We start from the raw sequence: 15575 nt of genomic DNA, 5'->3' as shown, positions 1-15575 counted from the left end.
TACATTTCGTTTTCATTGCCCTATCTCTGTAGTAAATATTAATTGGTCTCAGAAGTAAAAATAATAATAATGATAATTCTCTATCAATGTTAGGCCTATTCCATACACAAAGTGAGGTCCAAGTTGTGCTGACCACCCAGGGAGCCTGAACATCCTCTTTCTGTAAGGGAAGGTTAGTGTTGGTCATTACCTGCTCGCTGCAGGAGAGAGGTAGGGGAAGAAGGCTAGGATTGACATGGTATGTGCATGAATAAATATCATTATATCTGAACTCATATTAACTCACACATTGTAGTTCCATTGACATATTTAATGCTTCTCAGATATATTGTAAATGTCACACATAATGGAGCCCGTCTGTTTTGGCCCAAGCACAATTTCTGAAGCAAAAATCATCCACAGTCATCTCCTTCATTAGGACAAAACAGTAGCAATTAAAACCACAGTGGTTAAGACCATCAGAGCATCTAGAATACTTTTGGTGGCAGTGTCATTGTTATAAGTTTAGAATACCTATACAGCAAAGAATACTATGAGGAGTCAAGTGTGAGGTCAGTAAGTATTGCTATATATGGTGATTGAAGGGGTTGAGTCAATGTGTATGGTGAAAGCAGAGAATACACATGCTGCATGATCCGCCCTGGGATAGCTGTGTCTAAAGTACAGGCTAACCCAGGCAGTTAAGTTGTTGCCTAAGATTAAAACCTCACAATTCAATAACAATCCATAATAAGGTTATACATTTTTGGAGGATGGGTGTTAGTAATTATAAAAAAGCGGAGGTCAACACTTATAAAAAACTCCAACAATCCTCAGTCGGAAATCATTCATATACAATTATTACAATTATTTTGGGTTTATTTTAGGTTTGAGTAACTGTTAAATGTTAAATGTTTACTTACCTCATAATGTCTAAGAGGTAAGTAAAGAAAGACAACAGCTGTCCATCAATATCATCAGTATACATACAATAAATATAAAAAAATAATAATATCTCAATTGTAATTTTTGCTTTTAGCCTTTCCCAGAGGACAGGAAATGACATATCATCCAGTGTTGTCAATAGGCTTAATATCAGTGGATAACTCTCCATTTGTACACATCTGTAATTGATCACAAATGCTGCCATTTAAGATTTGACAGATCCAGTTCACTGTTAAGGAAGAAGAGGGTGGAATTCTCCAATCAGTCTTGTACTCAGTCATGTCAGGGGATGATGTCCACATGGGTTACTACTGTAGCCTTTGAACTATTTAGGAAAGAAGACTGTAGAATTCAGAGACTGATGGGCCTCTTTCTGATTGCAGATGAATGATGAAAATTGCTTTGTCTAAGATAATTTCTCTAGTCCAATGTAGATGTAATGGAAGTCCTGAGCTCTCAGTTCATATCATTCTATGTGTTCACCCTAGGTCACAGATTTCCACAAATTCCAGTGTTTCTACCTCAAAAAGGTCCTGTGAGCTTAACTGACATATCCATATGATATTTAGACTGATATCCATTGGGGGGTTGTTCTCAAAATGAAGAAGAGGCTGAATGTTCCTCACGGACACTTTACTGTTTCTGTAAGCATTCATGAGCTCCCTACAGAGGGACTCAAGAGGTGCTTTCATTCTTGTACAATTACAAATGTTTCTCATCATGATGCTTACTTCTCAGATACAGCAGGTTAATTAGTCCCCATAGGATTACTAATAAACCCTTATAGTTTCTTCACCCAAAATGAATAATAGTCCAATTTAATTGTGAATGTGGTGAATCTTAGGAACTATAGCAAGAAAAAGATGTGTATTGTAAATTCAAATCTATCTATGGCAAGTATTAAAAAATTTTGCTTCCTTATTTATCCATTTAGCCATCACATTCTACTGTTTTTCATGCTTTCCTAAAAATATGTTTTGTGATAAAACAAAACATTTAGATATTTTATGGGGATATTTATAGGGATGGATACGTATTTCAATTATTTTAAATAAAAACCAGCACCCATCCAGGGACTGAATTGCACCATTAATGAAATCAGTAATTCCAAAAGTTTGTTTCTCAATAAAGAAATATGTACTTCGGAATGGATGACATGTATTCACTAAACTCAAACAGCTTAACATTTTGTCAACACCACCTACTCTCAGCTGCTAAATTCTGGCATCAAAAATAAATAGTAAAATAAATATCAAGAAGGCCACTTTCCAGGCAGTTTATGCACTGAAAAAAAACACTGACACTTGAAGAGCATTCACATATTGTTTGTTGAAAAGTGCTCTTTTGGAGTGAGGACATATATCAAAATAACACTCACTTTACAAGCTGATGCTCATGGCTCAGTCCTTAAGCTCCTACCACTTTGAATAGATTTTAGGAGTGGTCTAACAAACTCCTCATGTGTAAGAAATGTTCAGCTGTCAACAACTGTGCATGGTAAATACCAATCTATGAAAGGGAATGCACACATACAGCTCATGGTTTATCCACAGTGTTAAGCAGTGGGTTTTATTTCACGTAGATTGTATTTATGAAAGATTTATGCCCATTAAAAAGACTGAAGAGGATACTGACAAGTAGTAAAGAGATAAACCGCATTGCTGAAACACAGATTAAAAAGCATATGAAAAGGCAGCTTTAAAATATTACTGTATGTGTTCTAAGCTGTGCAAAGTGGTCAGTTGTGTAGTCTTTTAAATCTGCTTATCTACTGTATGACTTATCATGATTGAGTGACATAAAGATAATATATGGTGTGTTATATATACTGTACATACATAACCATTTCATACAACAAACAATACCAAAATTAAAAAACGAAACACATTTAAGTTCACAAGTTGAACATCAACACACAATGACCAACATAGTATTAAATGGTACAAGGTCTTAACAGCAAACCATATACGCATTCTAGGGTGTACATACCATTAATGCAGCAAAATGTACCAGTTAACATTCATGTCATGGTATAAATACATATTTTATGTATCCCTTAGAATGTATAAGCTGTCGGTGAAACATTTTTTATTGTGACTCCTTGTATGATTTATCCACATATAATTCACTGTAAAAAGAGAGCTGCTCTGGACAACACCATTCCAGTGCTTAGTAAAAGAAAAGACACATTTGTTTGCTACAGCCAGCAGGCAAGAACAGGCTAAGAAACATACTACATCACATGCATTCTGCCAGGCTGAGGGGTCTTGCCTAACAAGGAAATGATGCAGTGTATACATGCAATAAATGACATACTATTAGGATGTCCTGTACATCTGAGAAGTACATTTGTGAAGAACATCCTTACATAGGAATACTTGGAACTACATTTCTGGGAACGTACTGTGAAAACTGGGGCCCTGAATAGATTCCAATTTACAATTTAGTGTGCAACAGGCTAGCCACTTCTAGAAATGTCATCCTGCCACACAGATACAGTGTGATGGCTTCACTGGAATCACATCTACCTCTGCAGACACTTGTAATTATAGGACATCTCTATGTGTTATTGACTGGAATCCAGCCAAAATGTGGAGAATTACAGGTTTCTACTTATTGTTTCTTTTAATCATAGCTAATCAATTCAGAGAGTAACTGGACTTTCAGTTAAAGGAAGCCTTGGACATTATGTATTTTCATGTACAGTAGGTATTGAGATGTGTGTGTGTGTGTTGTACAATAACCTTACATTGACAGGGATATAAATAGAGTAAGTCAGTAAACATAAAGCACAAAAACAATGATGAGAGAAAAATGAACAAACAAACAACAAAAACAACAAAAAAAGCACCAATCACTTAAAATGTCCATGGTTGTAGGAGGTGAACAAAGCTATTCTGGTGAGGCTTGGACATATACAGCAAATACATTGATTTCTCTTCTGCTACAACTATAGTTTGTTCAGTTCACTAATCATCAAGGCTGATGAAAAAGGCCTTAGAGCGGTACTACAGCAAAAAAAAACCTAAACTCCTGTTGTAAAGAGGTTCCACAAGTGCTTGTTAATTAAAACTGTCAGTTCTTCCAGAACTTGCAATTCTTCAGTTGTCATCAGTAGGAAGTTACAGCACCTTCGTATTTCAAAGGGCAAAATGTCCTAATGGTTCTGGACCCGGCTGAAGTTAATACATCGCCCCTGAAATAAAAAGGACAAAGAGCATTCACAATAAGACCATTAGAGGCAGCTGAAAACTGGCACCAAAGAAAAAGAATCCTTATAGCCATTCGAGTGTTTGGCACAGCTACCCTAAGAAAATAGATCAAAAGTGGGCGAAAATAAATATGATGGCATTCTCTTAATTTACTTTTCTTTCCCTGATTGGACACAGACACATCAAAGCAAAATAAAAATGTCAATCCAAGTAGATTTCCATACCCAAACAATCCATGACATGTGCTAATTCCCAGAATATATTAAATTCTTTGAACAATGGCAGGTACTTTGAAAAGGCTTTGCCGCTAAAAGACTGCACAGCTGCACACCAAAGCCCTCCCGGCCCCTGTCAGCACTGGCTCATTCAGGATTTCCTTCTAGACCACAGGGAACATTACTGCATCAGGGCTAAGTGCCTGAGCAGGATACAGCCACCCACACAAGAGCCCCAATGAAACAAATAACAACAATAAATAACATGCTCATTTTGTATATACTCTATAGTCCACAAATATGAGATGGCTTGGGTGGAATGATGACTGCCAAAAGGTCAAGTGTAGGACCATGGATTTGTCTCCACCACGTGGTTTTAAACTTGTATTTCACTGGTTATCCTCAAGGGGTCCCCGTACGCACTCCCATAAGCCCCACACTGAATGACCAGGGTCTGATCAACCGCATCTCTCCAAGTCAGAAAAGGGCTGTGTTCTTCATGTTGCTTTATTCTGTGTACAGAGGACATCCTTATTTAACTGCCCAATGTCCCCTAGTGAGTCACTCAAATTAACAATATTTAATAAATTGGCTAGTTCCTCAGTTACATACTGAATAAGTCAATGTCCACTTTAATGTCTTTTAGTACATCTGCTCACCCCTCCCCTCTCCCAGACACCCTCCAAATCAGAATACAACCTTCAGGCTGCACATATTTTGTATAACAACCTACCTCAAGGATTCTTTCCAGCTTATATTTACGTATAATATCACCATGGGCTTTTAGCCGAGTGCCCCTACCTGAATCACCCTCTACATGGCAGCATCTGTCTAATTAAAATGAACTATTAAATAGAATGGGGCGGGGGGGCACAGTCATATGGTTAGTGGTGACCTTATTTTTGCCCACTTCTTAAGGGGTGGCTAAAGTTTAAAATTTACGAATCAATTAAACATTTACCAACCAATATTAATTTAAGTGAAAAGTACATAGCCAGCCCCACTCATACTTTAGCAGGATATAAAATCTACAGATGATGTTGTAATTAGAACTAAGCCCTTTTAAAATGGAGGGCATCTCAAGGCCAGATCGTGTTCCCTGCAGTAAAGAACTTGCCCTATCATCTGCAATGAAACTGATGATTCCCAGATTGCTGTGCAAGAGATGGCAATAAATAAAGGTAAACAGAACTTGCAATGAAATTGCATTATAGTTAAAGATAGTATGATGCCTTTTCAACATGTTTCAGCAATGAGGGAAGCTTTAAAGATGGAACGGAAAGAAAGCCAGACAGGTCAGTATGCCCTCATCCAGTATACACTCAGTGAGAACTTTATTCGCTATTTATTAGACTTCTTTATTAGACTTAAGTCTTCTGCTGCCGTAGCCTATCCACTTAGAGGTTTGGCACGTTGTGTGTTCAGAGACGTTCTACTGCATACCACTGTTGCAATGTGTGGTCATTTGTGTTACTGTCACCTTCCTGTCAGCTTCGACCAGTCTGGCCCTTCTCTTCTGACCTCTCTCATTAACAATGCTTGCTGAACTGCCACTCAATTATGTTTTTTTTGTTTTTTGCACCATTCTCTGCAAATTCTAGAGACTAGTGTGTGTGAAAATCCCAGGAGATCAGCAGTTGGAGGGCTCAGAGTTTCTGAGATACCCAATCCACCCTGTCTGGCACCAACAATCACTTAGATCACATTTCTTCCACATTCTGACATTTGGTCTGAAAAACAGCTGAATCTCTTGACCACATCTGTATGCTTTTATGCATTTAGTTGCTGCCACACGATTGGCTGGTAAATATTTGCATTAACAAACTGGTGCACAGGTTTACCTAATAAAATTATCACTGAGTGTATACTGCAAGTATAACACACTGCCCTCACGTTAAATAAGCAAGGTGTCGTTACCGGTTTTAGAAGCTGAAATCTTAGTGGATTCTACTGCACTGGGGAAGAATAATCCGTATCAGACGCACACAGGGTATCTACTGTACTGTACATATTCTTTATGTATATCATCATCATCATTATTATTTAGGGTACCAGCAGTTTAATGTTTCCAAACTTAAAATGCAAACAATACTTCCTCTTTCATGCACATGCTCTGTTATTTATTACAGGTACACTTTAAACTTTGAATTTAATCTTATATTTATGTTAGGTTATGAATATAAGCTGACAGAGAGTAACTCTCTGTTACTCTCTGAAAAGCCTGAAGGAAAAACGTGCTATGTACTGTTAGTGCTGGAAATGCACTCAAACATGTGAAAGCTGTAATGCGGGGAAAGTATTATTTCTTCTTTATGCAACCCCAAGAGACTACAATGTTTTTCTAACCAGTACAATACAGGCTGACAGACATCAACTGGTCTGTGTGGCCTTTATCATCTTAAATCTTTGGACCAATTCTGGGTTCCATTTAAAATGGATACGAGCTGTTGGATTTTTGAGCTGAAAAGAATTATTTTCTTGTGTGCTGGATGTGAGAAATGAAATGTGATTCAGAAGGTTCACGTCCTTGTTTGATACTCATGGAAAAAGTTAAATATTTGCGTTTCTGTTTGCCTCAGACAAACCTGGATTTTCACCAGGTCTGAAAACATTTCCCCGAATGCACAAACTTGGCTCTAGCTGCAAAGCTGCATGTGTGTTGGGCCACGGGGGACCTTACCGCAGTGGTTTGGGTCCTTATGAAAAACAGGCAGTGATCAGTCACTCCTGGAATGTGTTCTGAAACGCAGCACAGGCAGGGCTCCAGACATTGTTGTCTTTGAGGGTGAGGACAGGAGAGCATCTCTATGTGCTGAATCCAGCTCTGCGCTGACCTTGGCTCTGGTGAAAATCCCGCAATGTGAACTCAAACCGGCTTTACGGCACGTTCCCCAATGCCTCAGGATTAGTCCAGAATACAGAGTCATTCACTGGAGCGCATTTCTATTAAAAAGAGATGTCCGGACTGAAAATATTCCCTGACTGTAGTATCTGCAGAAGGGAAATACTGGGAACGTTGCAGCGGAACTCTCTGCCTCCCAAAGGCAGGGAATACAATGCTGTTTGTATTAGATGAGCAACATGGATGGCATTGTGTGGGGAAGTGCAAAACACAGTGCTGTCAAAGTAATAAGTAATATATCAATAAAGAATGTAAAAGAAATGACAGGCTTTTCTCTCACTGTCTATCCGTCTGTGTGTGTGTGTGTGTGTACCAGTGCAAGCTTTTGTCCCCTTCCGCTCACTTAAGCAATGTTTAAATGCGTAAACGCTATTCATTCCGCTGCAGGCGAGTGTCAAGTAGACTCAGGCTTTGACGACCGGGCTGGTGGCAGTTCGGCGGGTCCCGAGGTTGGGCGTACGAAACGCAGGCTGACACGGAGTAATGAGTCAGGAATGTAGCGCGGGGGAATAAACAGGGCAGGCCGGGATGAGGTTTCACACGCGTGTTATTCATGCTGACAGGGCCTGGACACAGTCTCAGCACCTGCCTCCCTCCCAGGTGGACTGACCCGAAGCCCAGGAGCGCATCTCCTGGGTCCTGCTGGGGCTCTACTGAGCCCGGAGAGCTGACATCTACCTCCGAGCTACGAAGGAGCTCTCCGCTCAGTGCCACACACGGCCTCCTCATGCTAACTGTGCCAGGGTCAATAAGAGTATTGGGTGAGAAATGCTCTAATATGACATATTTACACGAAGCTCACTTTATAAACACAGACACAGGGTTTTCTGCATTGCAGAACATTTAGCTCACACCCATAGCAGTCCTTCTCGGAGCCATGTGTTTTATATTTACGATGTATGTAATTCACTGCTAATCTGACGACCTTCCCTCACGCAGTGCCTGGTGGGATCCTCCCCTGCCGTGCGCTGGCCTGTCCTCTGCCTCGTCCTGTCCAGGCTCCCTCCCCTCATTAACAGCAGTTTGCATCATCCTCCTCGATAGTGTCGCATGTCATCATCGACTCCGCTCTCCGTTCCACCGGCGTTGACAGGGCAAGCCTCAGCAACGAGCCGCCGACAGTTTCACATCTTAACGAGGGCCGCTGTCAGCGCAGGGGATGTGTCAAGAGTGCAAAACTGTTTTTCTAGGTTAGGTGCAAGAGTAAGCTGCTGCTCCCTTCTACAGCACAGTCCTACGGCTGGATCACTCCGCCTTTCCCATTTAACTCCAAGTGACCGTCCCCATTAACTTCCCCACTAGGTGAAAGACACGAGACAAAAAGCCAGGTAGTCTCGTGTTGACACACAAATATTTGTTTTAATGCTTTATTTTGTTCTCATAACATAAACTGCACTATTTTGCAAATGTATGAAACATCTAAGACTGAAATCTCTCATTTACATGAGTTTGCTTTGGCACCCTTTGCTGTGGTCAATTCAGTCAAACACTGATGTGGTCAATTCAGTCAAACACTGATGTGGTCAATTCTCTCAAACACTCTTGAGGTCAATTCTCTCAAACACTCTTGAGGTCAATTCTCTCAAACAGTCTCAACTACTCCCAAAACAGGAAATGCACATACAGAACACTCCCATGTGCAAACAACCTCATAAGAGAGCAGGTCACAGCTATACTGACTGCTTGCATGGAAACAGAAATGGAATGACAAGGTTGTCACCAAGGCTCCCCAAAGGGATTACGGCAGGCAGAAACCCATCGCAGAAACAAATATAATTTTGCCTTGATATGACAAGAACCTCTTGTGAATAATGTGATTCACTGTGGACTTAACAATCAGATGCATCTCCAACACATCACCTATGGCGACTGGCTGTCACGCCCGTCACTGCTGGTCGATGAACGCACAGAGGGCTCCCTGAGTGTAATCCTGTTACCGGCAGACCTGGCTGTTTGGAGAGCCTGACAGATTAACACAGCATATATTATAGAATTTACAGCTGGGCATATGGGCATCTGCACTGCTTTCAGCAGTTAATATAACAGGAACTAATCTGCTTAAGAGCACAGGGCCTTTTCATAAATCGGCACGGCCTCGACTGTGAGGGCTAAACTCACCTGTCACAACTCCACTTCCTGCTTATGGGGTGAACACCAATCCCTTCCTGTGATTGGTCTAATGAGGTTCTTAGGGATAGCTTTAGCAAAACAAATGTAAAATGGCCATCATCAAGAAACCTGTCTACTTCTACTAAAATAGCCCCTATTATCCTACCACCCAAATCACATGAAAAACAGTCGGATGCCATAACGAACATAAGTAATCAAATTATTTTAAAGAAAGACAATACAAATAATATTAATAATTATTCATAATTACCTTAACAGAAATCATAAAAAGTACATGTGTGCGAATTGGATGTACAAGACGCAAAATTTTCTCCACAACTATCCTAACTGAACTAGAAAATAATATTTTATTCAATCGCTAAAAGAAACTGCCTTTTTGAGGACTTAATGCATTATAATTTTTGATGATTACTGTATAGATAATACAAATTCCTCCCAAGGATTACTAATCGCCCACTCTTCCACCTCAACAAAATACAATACTGCAGATAACACATATGAGTCAGTGTATAGACTACAGTGTGTGTCACCATGTTACAAAATCATAAAAACACAACCTTTGGCCTGTAATTGATATGAAGCTAATTACAACACATGCAAGATATGTAGTTGCATTAAAGGAGAGGGGATGCAATTCAGACTGACAAAAAATCTGAATGAAACTAGAGAACTTTAGGGAACATTTTGGGAAACTTTAGGGAACATTTCAGGAAACTTTAGGCCCAGCAAAGTCACAGTTACCTGAGGTGGGGCATGTCTATCACCACCTCACAAACCCACCCCCTCCACCCTCTGCCCTATCACCACCTCACAAACCCTCCCCCTCCACCCTCTGCCCTATCACCACCTCACAAACCCTCCCCCTCCACCCTCTGCCCTATCACCACCTCACAAACCCTCCCCCTCCACCCTCTGCCCTATCACCACCTCACAAACCCACCCCCTCCACCCTCTGCCCTATCACCACCTCACAAACCCTCCCCCTCCACCCTCTGCCCTATCACCACCTCACAAACCCACCCCCTCCACCCTCTGCCCTATCACCACCTCACAAACCCTCCCCCTCCACCCTCTGCCCTATCACCACCTCACAAACCCTCCCCCTCCACCCTCTGCCCTATCACCACCTCACAAACCCTCCCCCTCCACCCTCTGCCCTACATTCTGTGCCAGGGTGGCACCCTGCTTGTGCCTCTGCACTGGCACTGTTCTGGAGACAAAAAGCAGTGGGCTGTTCACAGAGTCACTCCTCCATTAAGTTACAATACCAGGGGTCACTTTGCTGGGCCTGAAGTTTCCCTAATGACACCTATCTCTGAAATCTGCAAGCCAAACTAAAACTGGAGGAAGGAAATGCCAGGATAACGTCTGACGTTTCATTTGCCCGAGGAGGGAGTTTCCGCCATTCAGAAATAAGCCTACAGAGCTGCCCTCACTTAGCCCACAGTCAATCTCGCTCGCCCTTCAGTGGAACAAAACAAACACTGTGAGACTATTAGCTCATACTGGGTGCAGACAGACAAGGTACTCCACAATCAATAAACAACCTGCTCCACAAAGGCTACAGTGTCCGCGGTCCGATTCACCCCGCTCCCACACAGACACTCCTGAGACAGGATGACATGCTTATCACTGGAGTGACTAAGTCATGTGCCCACACAGAGACAAACAAGAGCCAAGGAAATACATCATTTCCTGAAGCAGTCACCAAACTGTGTCATCAGAACAATCCCACAAAGTGTTCAGGTAAAGGTGTCTATCCTATAAGCTCAGGTAGCAGATAGCAAAGCTTCCTGAACTCCATTCCAATGCTATCCAGCAATCCAACTGCATTGCTTTGGAGCTGCATTGGGAATGTTATTACCTATGCAAGAAGTCTCTGCTGACAATAAAACTTTTGTTTTAAGATGTGATTTCACAAATATGCAGGATCTTGCAACTATAACTATATGATGAATACCATTATGCCTTTCACACAAACCCCAGGCCATAAAAGACTAAGCCAAAGCTACACTTTTCTACACCCTACTTATGCTCTCTGCAGTTTCACAAAGGCCCAATGTGTAAGCGTATGATAATGTATCATTTATAAATCGGCTTGTAAGCACGATTAGCAGTCGGCTCCTTTGCAAAGAACTAGCCCATCTCGCTGAGCCGTACAACAGGCAGCGATGAGAAGCCATGCTAAAACCCCACAGCCTTTAACAGGGCCCACGGTCCCTACCTGCTGCCTGGGACACACACACTGCCTCACAGGCCTGGCTCTGAGGTACCCTCACCCCCTGCATCGCTCCCTCTCCCACCCTGGACACACACTCACACGCTGGATCTCTTCATCCGCGCCTCGGGCTAGTTTGGCTGCGCAGCTGTGCCTGCCCGCTGCTGTGCCTTTGGTGTGGGAGCCCCTGGGGCGAGAGAGGAGAGGCGAGGCCCGGGAGTGAGCCATGGCTCTGGGCTGCATCTGCTGAGGATCCAGCAGTCTGGCTGCAGGCTGGGCCAGGACCTCCCGGGCCCCGCCAGGAACAGATGTCTGCCCCCCTACACCTGTACGAGCGCGCGTAGCGTCGCAGGGCCGCGGCTGAAATACGCGTGACCCCGGAGGGGCCCTGTCTGCCACTGAACGGCCCCTTCCCTCAGCTGGAGCCCGTTCACCAGTCTGTCCTCGCCCACCCTTTGATACGGGCTCTGGCATTCAGCCTATGCTGCGCTAACCTGAGTAGGGGCTTGTAAACATTTGAGTTTGTGCTCACGTCAGAGAAGGTGGCCTCATTTTGAGGACACACAATGCATTTTTTTAAACGCAAAGGTGATAATAATGATACTTCTATACTTCTATATTATATCGGCATAGTCAGAACTGATATTACGTTTTTCTGTAGATGTAAATATAGTGAATGCCAAAATATAGGAAGAAGAAAAAAATAATCATAATAATAACAGTGATAATAATAATAACAACATTATTAGTGTTGTTAGGAATATTCTTTTTCTTATTATAATTATCTTACAGGGATACACACACCCCACTGCTAAAGCGCTGCAGGTTTTTCACTGTTTGCTTCATGTCATTAAGACCACAGAACTTTTCATTGAGGAGGCCTGATATTGTGGAGACCGCACAGTGACTCACTGTTACCGCTCCCTGTCATGGCGCTGATAAGCCCGCGGTGTTAGACTACTCTGAGGGCAAGATTTCCATCTCCATATTAGGCCCTGCCTGCCACACTAAGTGTTGAACCTTTCCAGCTGTTGGCTACAGGACCATTAAAAGAGCTATCAAGGCATGACAGCACTGCTGAGTCCCGCGTGGAGGCCCAGGCTCTGCAGTTTGCAGACACTGCAGGGCGCTCTACTTGGGCACACACAGCCAAGCTGCTCTCATTGACCATTAAAATGCGGCCATTTGCTGAGAATATCCTGAAGAGTGGCGTTTTGACTAGATAAAATATTAGTATATGAGTATCCCACTTTGTCTTCTAGTCTCTTGTGATTCTTTGTTTGGCTTTGCGTGTTTCGGGAGTAACGGCACTCAGCTGCATGTTTAAGTGGCTTACCTTGTCTTCTCCTGTTGGTCTCATAACAGAAACACGGTCATACTGCCGTCGTAGCAAAGCCCAAAGTGCATCAAGGCGACCCTGACAACAGAAGCAAGGTGGCTCAAACTGAAAACACTGAAATAATGCTTTTGATAATGATTTTTGATGGACTTGAAAGGTATGTAAGGACACAATATGGATAGAATATGGGACTTCTCATTGGTAGAGTAAGTAAACCTATGGCACTTGGACTCACCTTAATGGGTGTGTACCATTTGGACTCGTGGTGTTGGGAGGTAGGTGTGGGTTTTGGTGCAGGCCTTCTGATCATGGGCTCCTCCACTTCCTCTGGCATGGAGACCACAGCGTTTTTGGCCATCTCCAGTCTCGCTCCTTCTTCTGTAGAGCCTTTATCGCCCCAGCGAACCTGAACCCAGGGAACAGAAGAACATCACAAATGCTCCTGCCGATAATAATGATAATCATAATAATTGTGCATGAACAACATGACCGCAGGATGAAAAATCAAACAAAAAAAACATTCTGGTGTATGCTTTGCACCACAATGTCCAATGTCCCTCACTGTTACAGAGCTTTTAAAAGACGGCTATTAAAAGTAAGACAATGTAAGTACGCTATCTAGCATCCCTCCTTGAATATTTTATTCAATTGTGTACAAATTCTGTAAATACCCCAGGACAGTGCTAGGAAAACTGAAAGTTTAACCAGTTGGTTCAAAAAAGTCACTAATGATAATGGTGATGAGAAGTCTCAAGCTGGGGGATGGGGGGGCACAATGGTGGGAAAACTTGGGGGCTTTTGTCCTTAGAGCCCTCAAAGTCTTAACAACACCAGTTGAGATGGGGACGAGTGGAACAACAGATGAATGGCTGCTTAGATGTGATGCTCTTTGTGGTCAGGAGCCAGGCGATTTGGCTGCAGTGAGAAGTGACAGGCGCAGAGCGAAACTGAATGCATTAAGTTAGCTACGGAGCCATTTCCGCCTCTGATCCTCGCTGTGACTTCATCAGACTGCCTGTCAACGGACTCCAAGTGCCACCCATCTTCAAAGCCATCAACCTCTGGCTGTGACAAAGACAACAGCTGCTGCAGAGTAGCATTGAAACACTGAATGACTTGGACCCCGAGGTCAAAGTTTACCTTTCAACACACTGTGACAGGTGGTATTTGTTTTATCCTAACTTAGGCTGCTTTTCTGGACTATACAAATAGTGGCATTTCAACACTGCAGACATGCGTCAAAGCCTTTATATATGCTAAAGTGGTCTATACCCCACTGACTTCAGGGGCTTGTACTACTGCAGGTTAGTGGGTGAAAAGTATTCATGGTCAGGGGCCTGACCTCCATGCGTTTGATTCCTCCTGCTCCCCTCCCCCCGTAGTAAGATGCATCCACAGTCGGCCACTTCTTCTTCGGTAGAGGATCCTCCTCAGGTTCCTTCAGTTAAAGAGAGTGAGACGTCATCTTAACGCCTTTCACAGCAAAGATGAAAATGCGGGAGAAACGCGCGATTATCAACATATAAAGGGGAATATTAAAAACAGTGTGCAATCATCTTTTCCTTAGATTTCAAGTGTTCATAAGATAAGCATATATACGTACTTATTTTTTTACATTTGTAAACAGATTCAGCTACAAGATGATGTTTTGATGTAAAGCATATAATTCTTAAACATCATATGTGAAAGTTAGAAATGATGCATCAGTTCATGCACTGAGTCTGATTGACAGGAACTAAATCACAATGCTACTCATGTATGTTACATGACAAAAGATCATAACCAAGTTCTCATGTACTGGGCAGTACAATAATGTTTTTGCTTTTCGTTTCTTGGCTGCAGTTGTGCTATAATGTAAATCACGGAAGTATAAGCATCGGCCAATATAGCCATATAAATATTGGTTATTTATATTAGCCCCAATATAATTTCAATATCATTCCCCCCCTATTGACTCTTGTATAGAATAACTATTAAAAAGATAATTTTGGTTGCAGAGGGCCTTAATGTCGCAGGGACATGGTGTAAACGGATGGGTCCATGTAAAAGGACTGGACTCTGTCAAAGCTGCCGGAGACGAAGTTCTTGAGGGCCAGATGAATAGCCGCCTTGTGTGTCAGATGGAAAAAGCTACAGGGCTTATACAATGGGGAATGGGGATTCTTCAATTATTTTGGTCGTTTAAGTTGAAGTCAACAGCAGAGGAAGCACAATCGGAGATTTCAGCCACAGCTGCGATCGGAAAAGCAGGATTCCAGTCTACTTACGGGTTTTGGAGCAGGCGGGGGTGGGGGAGGCGGGTCTTTGATAACCTGGAATACAAGGAAACAGGATCAATAATTAGGAAATTCTGACTAACGCAGAATGCTAGAACGACAAATATGGCAAGAAGCTATTGTCTGTACTTGCTTCCTGCACCTAATTTACTGGTCTAACAAATCTTTTGACCGCATTGTTTGGACAATGATTCTGCAACTGTTTTTCAGATCACGACTACATCTCTGAGATAAAAAAAAAAAAAAAATCTATAACTATGAACAGAGAAAGACGGAATTAAAAACGTCCTATTTATACCATCGTGTGAGGTGTCCAGGTATGGACAGTGATATAGAGGCTGACATACATTCTGAGGTTT

At 42.3% G+C, this 15575-nt stretch overlaps 1 protein-coding gene across 1 annotated transcript in view; it reads right to left on the bottom strand.

Annotated features, from left to right (window-relative positions):
* Window positions 1-2460: 2460 nt before the first annotated feature.
* The window catches only part of LOC133142119 (anthrax toxin receptor 2-like), a 28904-nt gene continuing 15789 nt past the window's right edge, over window positions 2461-15575 (bottom strand). Inside the window, exons 13-17 of the mRNA XM_061263111.1 lie at window positions 15208-15252; window positions 14283-14378; window positions 13176-13346; window positions 12938-13018; window positions 2461-4120 (exon numbers count right to left, since the gene is read on the bottom strand). Coding sequence (XP_061119095.1) covers window positions 4082-4120; window positions 12938-13018; window positions 13176-13346; window positions 14283-14378; window positions 15208-15252 — 432 coding nt within the window. The 3' untranslated portion in view covers window positions 2461-4081. The remainder of the gene's footprint in view (window positions 4121-12937; window positions 13019-13175; window positions 13347-14282; window positions 14379-15207; window positions 15253-15575) is intronic.

The sequence above is a fragment of the Conger conger genome, chromosome 12, assembly GCF_963514075.1.
Source record: "Conger conger chromosome 12, fConCon1.1, whole genome shotgun sequence".
Lineage (NCBI taxonomy): Eukaryota > Metazoa > Chordata > Actinopteri > Anguilliformes > Congridae > Conger > Conger conger.
This window is presented reverse-complemented; position numbering and strand designations above follow the sequence as displayed.